At 38.5% G+C, this 14,910-nt stretch overlaps 1 protein-coding gene and 1 non-coding gene across 6 annotated transcripts in view; both read left to right on the forward strand.

Annotated features, from left to right (window-relative positions):
* IPO11 (importin 11) overlaps positions 1-14,910 on the forward strand; it is a 220,575-nt gene that overhangs the window by 23,381 nt on the left and 182,284 nt on the right. For all 5 annotated transcript variants that reach the window (XM_063664841.1, XM_054488214.2, XM_063664844.1 and 2 more), the window contains exons 2-4: positions 793-936; positions 6,497-6,597; positions 13,731-13,803. In XM_063664841.1, coding sequence (XP_063520911.1) covers positions 799-936; positions 6,497-6,597; positions 13,731-13,803 — 312 coding nt within the window. In that variant the 5' untranslated portion in view covers positions 793-798. The remainder of the gene's footprint in view (positions 1-792; positions 937-6,496; positions 6,598-13,730; positions 13,804-14,910) is intronic.
* On the forward strand, positions 6,692-6,798 carry LOC129037622 (U6 spliceosomal RNA). Its single transcript, XR_008502866.1, has one exon. It is a non-coding gene; the product is annotated as a U6 spliceosomal RNA (small nuclear RNA).

Below are 14,910 nucleotides of genomic sequence, written 5' to 3' on the forward strand. Positions count from 1 at the left end.
TATTTTGTACGTGTATATTGTGAATAACTATATATACTTGCTAAGTATAGAATTGTATATACAATTTTGGGGGCAATTAGAAACAGAATCCTGGAGAATTCAACAAAATCAAGAAATTGTGTGTTTGTTGAATGGCTTCAGCTACATGGTATAGGATTAGATGACCCAGCCCTTAAGATCCTTTCTGACTTAGGTTTTAGATTTTTGTTTAATAGGTCAGTTTGGCTTTTTTCCCCATAGCATTTCATTTTGTATGTTTCTTAAAATGATTTGGAGATGTACCATTGGTGGCACGTAAGATGATGTTGGAGAGTACTTTACTAATGAGTCAAAGCAATTCTTTTACAGTTTTCTTTTCTTCCTTCTGATTTTGTCAAGGATAGTTAGGTGCTACTTACTATATGGTTTAATACTTTTATAACACTTATTAATCTCCTTTTTAAAATGAAGACAGAAGGCATTATGCTTAGTCTTGGGCACATAATGGTACTTACTCAGAATTTAGAAACTTTGAAGTTTGTGGGTGTATTTCCCCTCCCTCAATTTATTATCTTCTATTTATGGAACAATGAAAGAGAGTTTCTTTTAGGAATAAATTGATTTAAGCAAAAATAATTTGATTATGAATTTTAAGGATGAGTATGGGTATACTTAGAAAAGATAGGCAGAACATGAAGGAGTAGATGAATGGGAGTAATTCAGAACATGAAAGCTTTTTGTCTCCATTTATTTTACCGTTAATTTTTTATTACTTATAATACACATTCAAGTATGTTAACTTATCATTGCCAGGTTTCCATGGATCTCAATAGTGCCAGCACTGTTGTTCTTCAGGTCTTAACACAGGCCACCAGTCAGGATACTGCTGTGTTAAAACCAGCTGAGGAGCAGTTGAAGCAGTGGGAGACACAGCCAGGTTTCTATTCAGTGTTGCTGGTAAGTTGTTCTAAAATTGTTTGCTTTTCTTTTTAATAAAATGAGACAACATTAATTTGTTTTAAAAACCTAGTTTTATTGGTAGTTTAGTGAAATAGATTCAAATGTTTGGCTGCTGATGCCTTTGCCATTATCTTATTACTTTATGACTTCTTAAGGGTGTTAAATAAATATTTATTGATAAATATGAAAATAAGCTAGGTATATGTAGCATCTGCTCAGAAGGCAAAACTGTGATGATTTTCAGTTTTAGTATGTTAAAAGTATCTACTATCAGGACTCTAGGTAGCACTCTTTCATATTTTGTCTTTATCCTTATCCCAGGTAATTTGTGTTGTCATAGTTGTTCAGGTCTCCACATTGCAGCATCAATGTAAGGTGTACCGTGTATTTCACTTTAAATTGTTTTCTTTTCTCATCTAAAAATTTCATTCTCTTAACATATCTGATGTTTTCTTGGAAGTAATGGGAAATGGTATAATTAATTAACAATATGTGCTTTAAACAAACCTTTATTGGAGTTTAAAGTTTTTGACTAATTAATCAAAATTATTTTCTCAATGCCAGAATCGAAGTCTTTTTGTGTTGAACACTTTCCTTATACTTTTCTTCTGAGAAATTGAGAACTCTGATTAGTGTTTGAGGTTTAGCTTCTGGTCAGGGCAACAAAGCTTCCAGTTGGGTTAAAAACTGACTCAGTATTTGTGACCAGTTCATAGAATCAGAGCAAAATTGTTTATTATATCTTGCAAAATAAAATAAATGATAGCAGTTGTCATATATATTTTAACTTGTTGGCTAAAAAAGTTTGAGTTGTTTGTTAAATTGAAGAAGATATTGTTCATGACTGTAAGGGAAATTGTTTAAAGTCAGACTTGTTATCCTGAATATAACAAAAAAGATGGCTGTTTGGCTCAGTAACAGAATGGTAAAGAAAAAAAGATTGATTTTAAAAGATACTAAAGAAAACATCTTATTCTTTATGTAATCCTAGCATCATGTTTGTAAATTTTAGGCATAGTATAAATCTTTAGAAAATCTCTTGAGTAGGGCCGGGTGCAGTGGCTCACTCCTGTAATCCCAGCACTTTGGAAGGCCGAGGCGGGTGGATCACCTGAGGTCAGGAGCTTGAGACCAGCCTGACCGACATGGTGAAACCCCATCTCTACTGAAAATACAAAATTAGCCAGGTGTGGTGGCGCACGCCTGTAGTTGCAGCTATTCATGAGGCCGAGGCAGGAGAATCGCTTGAACTCAGGAGGTGGAAGTTGCAGTGAGCTGAGGTCATGCCATTGTACTCCAGTCTGGGCAACAAGAGCGAAACTCCGTCTCAAAAAAAAAAAAAAAAAAAAAGGGGGCGGGGGGCGGCAGGCTGGGCGTGGTGGCTTATGCTTGTAATCTCAGCACTTTGGGAGGCCAAGGCGGGCGAATCACGAGACCAGGAGATCGAGACCATCCTGACTAACACGGTGAAATCCCGTCTCTACTAAAAATACAAAAAATTAGCCAGGCATGGTGGCGGGCGCCTGTAGTCCCAACTACTTGGGAGGCTGAGGCAGGAGAATGGTGTGAACCCGGGAAGCAGAGCTTGCAGTGAGCGGAGATTGCGCCACTGCACACCAGCCTGGGCGACAGAGCAAGAGTTCATCTCAAAAAAAAAAAAAAAATCTCCTGAATATCTGTACTCTCCTTACGCTTATTTAAATGAATATGCTCTATAATTAGTCTTGTGCTTTTTCAGGCTAAAATATAAAACACTTTTAGAATTTCTTATTTTAATTACTGCTGGACCTTAAAAACCAATAGGCATTGCTTAACTGTTGTCTTTTTGTGTATTAATAACTATACCTTATTAATAATATTAAGTGCGTAGTTTTTTTTTTTTTTTTTTTTTTTGAGACGGAGTCTCGCTCTGTCGCACAGGCTGGAGTGCAGTGGAGTGGATCTAGGCTCACCGCAAGCTCCGCCTCCCAGGTTCACGCCATTCTCGTGCCTTAGCCTCCTAAGTAGCTGGGACTACAGGCGCCTGCTACCACGCTTGGCTAATTTTTTTGTATTTTTAGTAGAGACGGGGTTTCACCGTGTTAGCCAGGATGGTCTCAATCTCTTGACCTTTTGATCCGCCTGCCTTGGCCTCCCAAAGTGCTGGAATTACGGCATGAGCGACCGCGCCTGGCCCAGTTTTTTTTTTTTTTTTTTTTTTTTTTTTAAGTAGAGACAGGGTCTTGCTTTGTTGGCTGATGTCAAACTCCTGGGCTCAAGTGATCCTCCCACCTCGGCCTCCGAATGTCTTTATTTTTATTACCTGTAATTTTCTTCTTAGAGGGATATAACATTTCTTTTAGATGGAACAGATTATATTTACAGTAGATTAAAAAGCTGCTGTGTTTTAGTCTTCCTTTTTCCCCTATACTCACTATCTAGGTACATTTGATCTTACCTAGCTGTCCATTCTAGTCAGGAGACTCCTGTATTTGTATACATGATTTCAGGCTTATGTTCTAGTCCTGTTATTCAGAGTACTTATAGGACGTTTCTACTTGGATTGACATCTGCAGCTTGACTTTTCTTATTTTCCCAAGTGTATTTGAGATAGACTGAGTGAGATCCACCAACTTCCACAATATTCTCACATTACTTCCATTCGTTTACTCATTTGCTCAGTAGAAAGTTAGGAAGTTTCTGCTTTGCCAGGCACTGTGCTAGATTCTAGGCGTAAGACAAGACTCAATCTAGTATAGAAGGCGGACATGTAAAGTGTGAAGATCAGATGTGATTAATGTGGTAAAAGAAGTGCATGTTTTGTAATGGAGACCCAAAAGAGGGACTTGCACCCAGTTGCCAGTGGTTCGAAGGAATAAATGTGAGTTACACAACTATCTTTGTAATCTTTTTTCTTTTTTTTTGTATTTACGCATGACTTTCTAAAATTGGCTGTATAGTGTACATTCCTTTTTTTTTTTTTTTCCTGAGGTGGAGTCTTGCTCTGTTGCCCAGGCCGGAGTGCAGTGGTGTGATCTCAGCTCACTGCAACTTCTGCCTCCCAGGTTCAAGCGATTCTCCTGCCTCAGCCTCCTGAGTAGCTGGGATTACAGGTGCCCCCCACCACGCCTAGCTAATTTTTTGTATTTTTAGTAGAGACAGAGTTTCACCATGTTGGCCAGGCTGGTCTCTAACTCCTGACCTCAAATAATCTGCCCACCTTGGCCTCCCAAGTGCTGGGATTACAGGCGTGAGCCACTGCGCCCAGCCTGCATTCCTTTTTAAAAAATACTTGGCTGGTCGCAGTGACTCACCCCGGTAATCTTAGCACTTTGGGAGGCCAAGGCAGGTGGATCACCTGAGGTCAGGCGTTCAAGACCCACTTGGCCAACACGGCGAAAACCCGTCTTTGCTAAAAATACAAAAATTAGCCGGGCGTGGTGGTGCATGCCTGTAATCCCAGCTATTCGGGAGGTTGAGGAAGGAGAATTGCTTGAACCCGGGAGGTGGAGGTTGCAGTGAGCCAAGATCGCGCCACTGCACTCCAGTCAGTGCAACAGGAGTGAGACTCCATCTCAGAAAAAAAAACTTATAAGTGTTTTTCTATAGCAAAGGACATACTTCTACATCATTTTTGGCTTTGGGATTTTCCTATACCAGGTTTAAGAGGTCACCTTTGGGAATTTGAGTTGTTTTTGGTCTGAGACATAGTATAATTGTAGTCATTATTATTATTTAGATTAACATAATGAATACTTTTTTTGAGTAATGGTTAATGTTGAGTTGAGATTATTCACATCACATGGAGCTTTATCTCTCTTGTTTTTTGAGACAGAGTTTCACTCTTTTTGCCCAGAATGGAGTGCAATGGTGCGATCTCAGCTCACGGCATCCTCTTCCCTCCCGGGTTCAAGTGATTCTCCTGCCTCAGCCTCCCAAGTAGCTGGGATTACAGGCATACGCCACCATGCCTGGTTAATTTTGTATTTTTATAGAAACGGGGTTTCTCCATGTTGGTCAGGCTGGTCTTGAACCTTTGACCTCAGGTGATTTGCCCTCCTTGGCCTCCCAAAGTGCTGGGATTACAGGCGTGAGCCACTGTGCCTGGCTTTTTTTTTTTTTTTTCTGGGATGGAGTTTTGCTCTTGTTGCCCAGGCTGGAGTGCAATGGAGCGATCTCTGCTCACTGCAACCTCTGCCTCCTGGGTTCAAGCAATTCTCCTGCCTCAGCCTACTGAATAGCTGGGATTATAGGTGTGCGCCACCACGCCCAGCTAATTTTTTGTATTTTTAGTAGAGACGGGGTTTCATCATGTTGGCCAGGCTGGTCTGGAACTCCTGACCTCAAGGTGATCCACCTGCCTCGGCCTCCCAAAGTGCAGGGATTACAGGCATGAACCACCACGCCCGGCCGCTTTATATCTCTTAAAAATGTTCTGCTATCAAACTTTTTTTTTTTTTTTGAGACATGAGTCTCACTCTGTCACCAGGCTGGAGCACAGTGGCGCGATCTCGGCTTACTGCAACCTCCGCCTTCGTGGTTCAAGCTATTCTCCTGCCTCAGCCTCCCGAGTAGCTGGAATTACAGGCGTGCGTCACCACGCCCAGCTAATTTTTGTATTTTTAGTAGAGATGGGGTTTCACCATGTTGGCCAGGATGGTCTCAATCTCCTGACCTCATGATTCGCCTGCCTCAGCCTCCCAAAGTGTTGGGATTACAGGCGTGAGCCACCGTGCCCAGCTTTATCAAACTTATTTACAAGGATAATTGTTTTGATAAGGAGAGTACTATGAAATAGTTTTATTTCATAGCATGTATTAACAACCCCGGGGCCTTGACTCCTTAGAATCTTTGAATCTATGCTGTAGTGGGCCTACTTTTTCTAATTTGGAAGTTATATATTTTATTGAATATGTATGGGGTTATGCTATTCATTTGAAAAATAATTAGGTTTGCTTGTTTCTGAATTTAATTTTTTTACTAGGGGAATTTTCAAACACACCTAAAAGCGGAGTAGTACAATGACTCTCTACATGTCTGTTACTCAGCTTAAACAGTTAACATAAAACTGAGCAGGTGTACTTTCTTATATGAATTGTAGAACTATATATACCTCATAAATATCGATATGATATATGTAGTGATAGAATATAAACAAATTTAATTAAAAGATCTGTCCAGGCTGGGTGTGGTGGCTCATGCCTGTAATCCCAGCACTTTGGGAGGCCAAGGCGAATGGATCACCTGAGGTCAGGAGGTCGAGACCAGCCTGGCCAGCATGGTTGAAACCCTGTCTCTACAAAAAAAAAAAATACAAAAAATTAGCTGGGCTTGGTGGCAGGCACCTGTAACCCCAGCTACTTGGGAGGCTGAGGCAGGAGAATCGCTTGAACCTGGGAGGTGGAGGTTGCAGTGAGCCGAAATCGTGTCATTGCACTCCAGCCTGGGCGACAGGAGTGAAACTCTGTCTCAAAAAAAAAAAACCAAACAAAGATCTGTCCATACTTTATTGTGGGTACATTAATTATACTTTTTACTTATTCCATGCTAATTCTAATATTATGTTTTTTATTTATAGAATATTTTCACAAACCACACTTTGGATATAAATGTAAGGTGGCTTGCTGTACTGTATTTTAAACATGGAATTGATCGCTACTGGAGACGTGTAGCACCTCAGTAAGTTCCATCACTTCCCCTATTCCTTGAGTATAATCCTTCCCAAATTCAGGAAGGTGTAAGAATGTACTTGTTTATGTAAAAGAATGTGTTAGCGCTTACTTCTGCAGCACATATACTAAAATTGGAGCAATACAGAGAAGATTAGCATGGTCTCTGTGCAAGGATGATGTGGAGATTTGTGAAGTGTTTGATATTTTAAAAAAAATGCAAAAAAGTGTTTACTACTGAATAACTGTTCTATTTAGTTAATGACAAATCAACAGCCATATTATTGTTCTCTTCATGGTTTTCTGTTTGAGTGTGTGTGTGTGTGTTTGTGTGTGTCATGTTGGCCCTCTGCTTGCAAGGATCATGCTGAGTGAGTCATGTTGAACAAAAGCCCTCTTTTTTAGTCCTACCCACTTAAAAGGCTGAGGCAGGAGGATTGCTTGAGCCCAGGAGTTTGAGACCAGCCTGGGCAACATGGAGAGACCCCATCTCAAGAAAAAAGAAACAGAAATGTAAGGTTAGGATTTGGAAAAAAAAAAAAGCCATTCAGAAGGAAATCCCAGGTCAACTCTGAACCAGCTAGGTATTAATTTCTGAGTCTTATGCATTCTTTCTCTATGGTGGGAATGGAGTAGTATACATTTGTAATCACATTAGTATTCAGTTATAACTGCTATGTACGTGGTTAACAGATTTAGTAGTTAATTTTACATGTTATATAATCAACGGAAAATCATTGTAGACATGACCCTGGGATTTGTTTGATAGAAAATATGGTAGTGAATTTTGCCTAAGAAGTAACATAATCTGTGTTTTCCAGTAGATGGCACTATAGCTCTGTAAATTCTTAAAAGCCGTAAGACCTTTTTTCTCAGTCGGAATACTTCAAAATGCATGTAAAACATGTCCTTGAATAATATTGGAAACAACAAGAATATTTTCAGGCTGCACTTGGGATACTGTATTAAGGTTTAAAGCAAACATGTCTTTTTCTTTTTTTTTTTTTTTGAGACGGAGTCTCGCTCTGTCGCCCAGGCTGGAGTGCAATGGCACGATCTCGGCTCACTGCAAGCTCCGCCTCACGCATTCAGGCCATTCTGCCTCAGCCTCCCGAGTAGCTGGGACTACAGGTGCTTGCCATCTTGCCCGGCTAATTTTTTGTGTTTTTAATAGAGCCCGGGTTTCACCGTGTTAGCCAGGATGGTCTCGATCTCCTGACCTGGTGATCCGCCTGCCTCGGCCTCACAAAGTGCTGGGATTGCAGGCGTGAGCCACTGTGCCCAGCCTGATTAATTTTTTAGATAGGATTAATTCATAATTTTGGAGAGAAATATGGTAAGTAGTGATGAGAAAGTGTGCATTATTGGTTTATAGGCAGTGGCCCAGCAGCACTTTTCTACTGCTTTGTCCAGTTAAATTTTACATGTCTCCTAAAATTCATTTTGTTTTACTGGTTATATAAAGGATACAATTATAAATGATTGTCTTGGCTGGGCACGGTGGCTCACGCCTGTAATCCCAGCACTTTGGGAGGTCGAGGCGGGCGGATCACCTGGGGTCAGGAGTTCGAGACCAGCCTGCCCAACATGGTGAAACCCCACCTCTACTAAAAATACAAAAATTAGCCAGGCGTGGTGGCGGATGCCTGTAATCCCAGTTTCTGGGGAGGATGACACAGGAGAATCACTTGAACCTGGGAGGTAGAGGTTGCAGTGAGCCAAGAACGTGCCACTGCACTCCAGCCTGGGCGACACAGTGAGACTATGTCTCAAAAGAGAGAGAGACGTATATATATATATATATATATACATAACATACATATAAATATATATATAAATGGTTGTTTTGAAGGGAAAGTAAATTAGTAAATATTTCACGTTGTACTTTTACATAATGAATTAGAACCTAGAATTTAGCTTAAATTTAAAAAGTAATGAGAGAATTTATACAATATTAGGTAGTTAAATCCCAAGCTGTCTCTTTTAGTATATATTGAAATAAGAGCTGGAAAGGAGATGAATGTATTTAGAAAGGGAGCACGAGTGGCAGTTTAGTAATTGAACTTATAAACTTAAGACTTTTTAAAAATATGCTTGTTTCTGTACTTACCAGTTTCATTTTATATAGATCCTACTCTTAACCATTTTCACAGAATGAGAATTAACTAACAAGCTTGTTACCATTACCATATACGTTGCAATTTATCTGGGTCCTAATTACTTAAATACTGTCCGATTTCTGCTTGAGATATAGTTTGAATTCATCTGATGATAACATGCATAAAATTAGAGGTGGAATGTTAATTATTATTAGAGAATTGTTAAAGATGTGAATTTTCTTCAGGTTAATGGCTTGTTTCTTTAATATGTATACAATCCCTGACTTATGGTTGTTTGATTTAATGACTTTTTTTTACTTCACTATGATGCGAAAGCAATATGTATGTATTCAGTAGAAACTATACTTCAAGTGCCCTTACAACCATTCTATTTTTCACTTTCAATACAGTATTTTTCATTTTCAGTACAGTGTTCAATAAATTAACATGAGATATTTATTACTTTATTATAAAATAGGCTTTGTGTTGGATGCTTTTGCCCAGCAGTAGGCTAATGTAAGTGTTCTGAGCATGTTTGAGGTAGGTTAGGCTAAGATATGATGTTCAGTAGGTTAGATATATTAAATAAATTTTTGACTTACAACATTTTTTATTTACTGTGGGTTTATCAGGAGGTAACCCCATCATAAGTCAGTAGCATCTGTATATTTTTTTGCATGATCTATTTTGATAGCTAGTCATTATACACTTTTATAGTAGTTAGAGTTATGCAAACTGCTGAACCTGGCTCCTTGGCATAGAAGAAAAGTTCAATTACAAGTTTAAAGCAAAATATTGTAGGAGAACACATTATGTCAGGGGTTTGATAGTAGAAGGGAACTATTAAAGTTGGAAAGTATAGCATAGTCATAAAAGGATTAGAGAGATCATTTTTAATGACCTGAATGTTTATCTTAATCTTGTTTTCTCATTTGTTTATTAACTTTGAGTAAGTCATTAAGGTTTTAAAATACTTTATTTGAAGTGTAATATATAACAGACTTTAAAACAGTACACAAATGAAGGGTGTAGTTTGAATGTTTATAATGCAAAGACACCTGTGTAACTGACACTTGGAACTAGATAGAACACTTACAGCACTCCAGAAACTTTTACACACATGTGCATTTTATTACTATTTATGGTCAGATGTGTGTTCAACTTTAGTAGCTATTGTTAATTAATTTTCTAGGCTGGTTGTACCAGGTTGCACTTCCACAGCAACATACGAGTGTTAGTATTTGCTCTGCATTCTTATCAGCACTTGGTCTGATCTTTCATTTTAGTCATTCTGGTGGGCTTAGTAATTTTAGTTTGCATTTTCTTTATGAATGATGAGTACTTTTTAATGTACTTATTGGTCATTGGGATATTCTCTATTGTGAAGGGTCTGTTATTTGCACATTTAAAAAAATTGGGTTATCTTATTGATTTATGAGACTTTTATTTTGGATACGAGTCCTTTGTCAAATATACGTATTACAAATATCTTCTCCTAGGCCAGGTGCAGTGGCTCATGCCTGTAATCCCAGCACTTTGGGAGGCCGAGGCGGGCAGGTCACCTGAGGTCAGGAGTTCAAGACCACTCTGGCCGACATGATGAAACTCCATCTCTACTAAAAATACAAAAACTAGCTGGACATGGTGGCGCACGCATGTAGTCCCAGCTACTGAACAGGCTGAGGCAGGAGAATCTCAAACCTGGGAGGCAGAGGTTGCAGTGAGCTGAGATCATGCCACTGTACTCCAGCCTGGGCAACAGAGCGAGACTCTGACTGCAAAAAAAAAAAAAAAAATCAACTTTGTGACTTGCCTTTTCACTTTCTTCATGGTGTCTTTTGATGAACAGAAGCTGTTAATTTTAATGAAGTTTAATTACCTTTCTATGATTATTTCTTTTGGGTCTTAATTATAATTTTTTTTTTTTTTTTTTTTTTTTAAGAAGACAGGGTTTTGTTTTGTTGCCCAGGCTAGAGTGCAGTGATGCAGTCATAGCTCAGTGTAACCTCTAACTCCTGGGCTCAAGCAGCCCTCCTGCCTCAGCCTCCTGAGTAGCTATGACTACAGGTGTGTGCCGCCAGTGGCTAATTTTTAAATTTTTTTTGTAGAGATGGAGTCTAGCTGTGTTGCCCAGGCTAGTCTTGAACTCCTGACTGCAAGTGACCCTCCCACCTTGGCCTTCCAAAATGCTGGGATTTACAGGCGTGAGCCAGTGCCCCCAGCCTGTTTATGAAATTTTTGCTCAACCTGTGGTCATGAAAATACTCTGTTTTCTACTGAAAGCTTTGTTTTCCTTTTCTATTTTAGGTGTATGATCTATCTGGAATTTATTTTTGTACAAGGTGCTTATGTGAAGTAGGGACATGTTCTTTCTCCATTGCATTATGATTGTACCCTTGTTTTTTTATTCTTTTTTTTTTTTTTTTTTTTTTTTTGAGACAGGGTCTTGCTCTGTCACCCAGGCTGGAGTGCAGTGGTGCCATCATGGCTCACTGCAACTTCGACTTCTCAGGCTCCAGTGATCCTCCCACTTCAGCCTCTGGAGTAGATGGGACCACAGGTGCGTGCCACCATGCCTGGCTAATTTTTGTATTTTTGGTAGAGACAGGGTTTCGCCATGTTGATCAGACTGGTCTCGAACTCCTGAGATCAAGCAGTCCAACTCTCTTGGCCTCCCAAAGTGCTGGTATTACAGTCATGAGCCACCACGCTCGGCTTTGGATTTGTTTTTTCATCCAATTTTATCATAAATGTCTTTTAATTTTGGTATTATGCCCATTTGTACTTAATGTAATTACTAATATATTGAGATTAAATCTACCCACACTTTGTTCTTTTTCTTTTTTTTTTCAAGACAGAGTCTTGCTCTGTTGTCCAGGCTGGAATACAGTGACACCATCTCAGCTTACTGCAGCCTCTGCCTCCCAGATTCAAGCAGTTCTCATGCCTCAGCTTCCCGAGTAGCTGGGATTACAAGCGTGCGCCACCATACCTAGCTAAATTTTGTATTTTTAGTAGAGACAGGGTTTTACCATGTTGTCCAGGCTGGTCTTGAACTCCTGGCCTCAAGTGATCTTCCTGCCTCGGCCTCCCAGAGTGCAGGGATTACAGGCGTGAGCTGCTGTGTCCAGCCTCACACTTTGTTTTCTGTATGTCTTGATATTTGTTCCCTTTTTTTTCTTTCTTGCTTTACTTTGGATTACAGTAGTTTCTCCTTATCTGCAGGTGATAGGTTCCAAGACTCCCAGTGGATGCCTGAAACTGCAGATAGTCCTGAGTCCTGTATTTAGTATGTTTTTTTTTTTCAGTCTGATAACAAGATAGCTACTAGATGTCTAGTGGGCAGGTAGCATGTACAGCATGGGTGTGCTTGACAAAGGAATAATTCATGTCCCAGGCCAGACAGGGCAGGACAGCATGAGATTTCATCATGCTATTCAGGATGCTGTGCTATTCAACACCTATGAATTTTCCATTCCATTCGTTGAATCTACTTCATTGATGGTAGATTACTGAAACCATGGAAAGTAAAGGGGGACAACTATATTCAAGACATTTTTTATTACTCAATTTTACTCTAAAACGTTTAGTATGTTTTCATTACTTAAGTGATTATAACATGGACCCTTGATATTCTTGTATTAGTACTTTACTTTTAAAAAAAAAAACTGTTTTGTTTTGTTTTTAGAGACAGGGTCTTGCTCCATTGCCCAGGCTGGAATGCAGTGGCACAATCATAACTCACTGCAGCCTCGAACTGCTGGGCTCAAGAAATCCTCCTGTCTCAGCCTCCTGAGTACCTCAGACTACAGGTGTATGCCACCATGTTCTGCTAATTTTTTTTAGTTTTAATTTTTTGTAGAGATGGGATCTTGCTATGTTGCCCAGGCTTATCTTGAACTCCTGGCCCCAAGCAATCCTTCTATCTCAGCCTTCCATAGGATTGGGATTACAGGCATGAGCCATGACGGCTGGCCCTTTACTTTTTCTAGTTAATGCCAGAACCTTGTAGCAATACGTTAATTCTGTGTAATCCCTCTTGTCTTTAATGCTGTTGTTGTTGTGAGCTTTAATTTAATTTAATTAATTTAATTCTGATACCCAGAATGGAAAACCTTAAAATGAGGCATTAAAATTTCATGTATGTTTACTATTTAAAAAAATATTTAAGAGACAAGGACTTGTTCTGTTGCCCAGGCTGGAGTGCAGTGGTGCAGTCATAGCTCAATGCAGCCTTGACTTCTTGGGCTCAAGCAATCCTTCTGCATTGGCCTCCCCAAAGTGCTGGTATTACAGGCCTGAGCCACTGTGCCTGGCCTTAATTTTAAAATTAACAACACATTCATACGTATGTATTCAACATGTATACAGTCTTATACAGTAGTGTTCTCCTTTCCTGTCCAGTAGCTTTCTATTTTCCTTTCTCATATGCAGTCAAAATTATTAGTATTGTGTTTATTCTTTTCAGAGATGTTTAAAATGAAAGGTTTAAGCTAGTTGATTTCTAATAAGTCGCCCATCCCAGATATTCCCTGATTCTGAATCTCTTGCCCCATAGAATAATCTCACACAGATTTTATGAAAGAAGCCAATGGAGTGGCAATATTTACTTGTATAGATTTTTTTAGCCTTCTATTTTTTTTGTAGGCAACTATTTTTACATCAATAAAAGTGAACATCAAATATATTAATTACCTGGATTTGTCTTATTTCCTCTTGCTTACTGTGTGGTGCTTCCCATTTATTCAGTTGTGAAGGAATTTTATGCTTCCGACTTATCTGATGTGCCAGTGTACAAGTAATAGAAATAATCTTATTCATTTACCAGAACCAATTAGGGACAGTTGTTTAGAAGACTTTTTATTGTTAAAGTTCACAGTAGTGCCGATATACAAGTAATGGAAATAATCCTTTTTATTTACAAAAACCAATCAGAGACACATGTTTGAAAGGCTTTTTATTATTAAAATTTACAGTAGTGCTTACCTACATTTATTATTAGGTGGCATTCTTTTGCATAATCAATATTTTTTTTTCTTTACAGTGCTCTCTCAGAGGAGGAGAAAACTACTCTGCGTGCAGGGCTCATCACCAACTTCAATGAACCAATAAACCAGGTTAGTGAGAAATGAATGCTAATTTTTCTTTTTATTTGTACTGCTTTTCCAAAGTAATTTTATATTCTGGCATTAAAATGAAAAATAAATAAAAATATCACTATTATACTATTTTCATTTGTGATGTTTTTATTTATTTTTAAATTTTGAGATCTATTTGTAGCGTTGAATAGTTTTGATTAGCTTTGGTTATTATTTAAAGCCCAGAAGTCATTTTAAGGTATACTTGTATACTTTTCAGCTTTCTCATTTTATGAGCCTGTATTTAAACCAAATCTCTCTATATAGTCATGTGATGCCTAATGTTATTTTGGACAACAGTGGGCTGCATATATAATCGTGGTCCCACAGGATTATAATGGAACTGAAAAATTCTCACCCATTGACATCATAGCTGTCCTAATATTGTAGTGCCATGAATTTATTACCCATTAGTTTGTGGTGATGTTGGTGTAAACAAACCTATTGCACTGCTGCTAGTCTCACAAAAGTATAGCACATACGATTATTATACATTCTGTGATATTCACACAACCACAGAATTGCCTAATGACACACTTCTCAGAACATATCACTGTTGTTAAGTGATACATGGTTATATTTGTAGTCTTACTGTGCAAGAATTAATTTTAATGATTATAATTTTTAGATTATCTTCCCCACCATTTAAAAAAAAAACAACAACTCAGAATGGCTTCAGGTTTTTTCTATTGGTTGCATCTATCACATTTTCAATTCCTACTATTCTGTGGCAGCTAGATAGTAAATTATGTACAGTTTTATCTTTTTTTTATATTGAGGTCTTCTAAGAATAAAATAAGTTTTGCTTATAGGTACAATAATTCTTAAGTTTTTTCAAGATAATACTTGGTTATGCTTGATTTTTAAAATTGAGCTATTAAAGCACAATTGTATTTGGCAGTATTTCTAATACAGTTTTATTTTGACCTGTTTAAATGATCTCAGTTCTTTGCTCTTTCTTGACAAAGGAGCTGAAGCATAATGGAGAAAAACGGAGTTACCTTTAATGGGGCAGGAGGTGATTAGGGAGGGGTTTGTGTTACTGAGCAGTGAACAACTGCCTAGTTGTTCTTTCAGCTAGCATTT

This window comes from Pongo pygmaeus, chromosome 4 (assembly GCF_028885625.2).
Source record: "Pongo pygmaeus isolate AG05252 chromosome 4, NHGRI_mPonPyg2-v2.0_pri, whole genome shotgun sequence".
In the NCBI taxonomy this organism is placed as follows: Eukaryota; Metazoa; Chordata; class Mammalia; order Primates; family Hominidae; genus Pongo; species Pongo pygmaeus.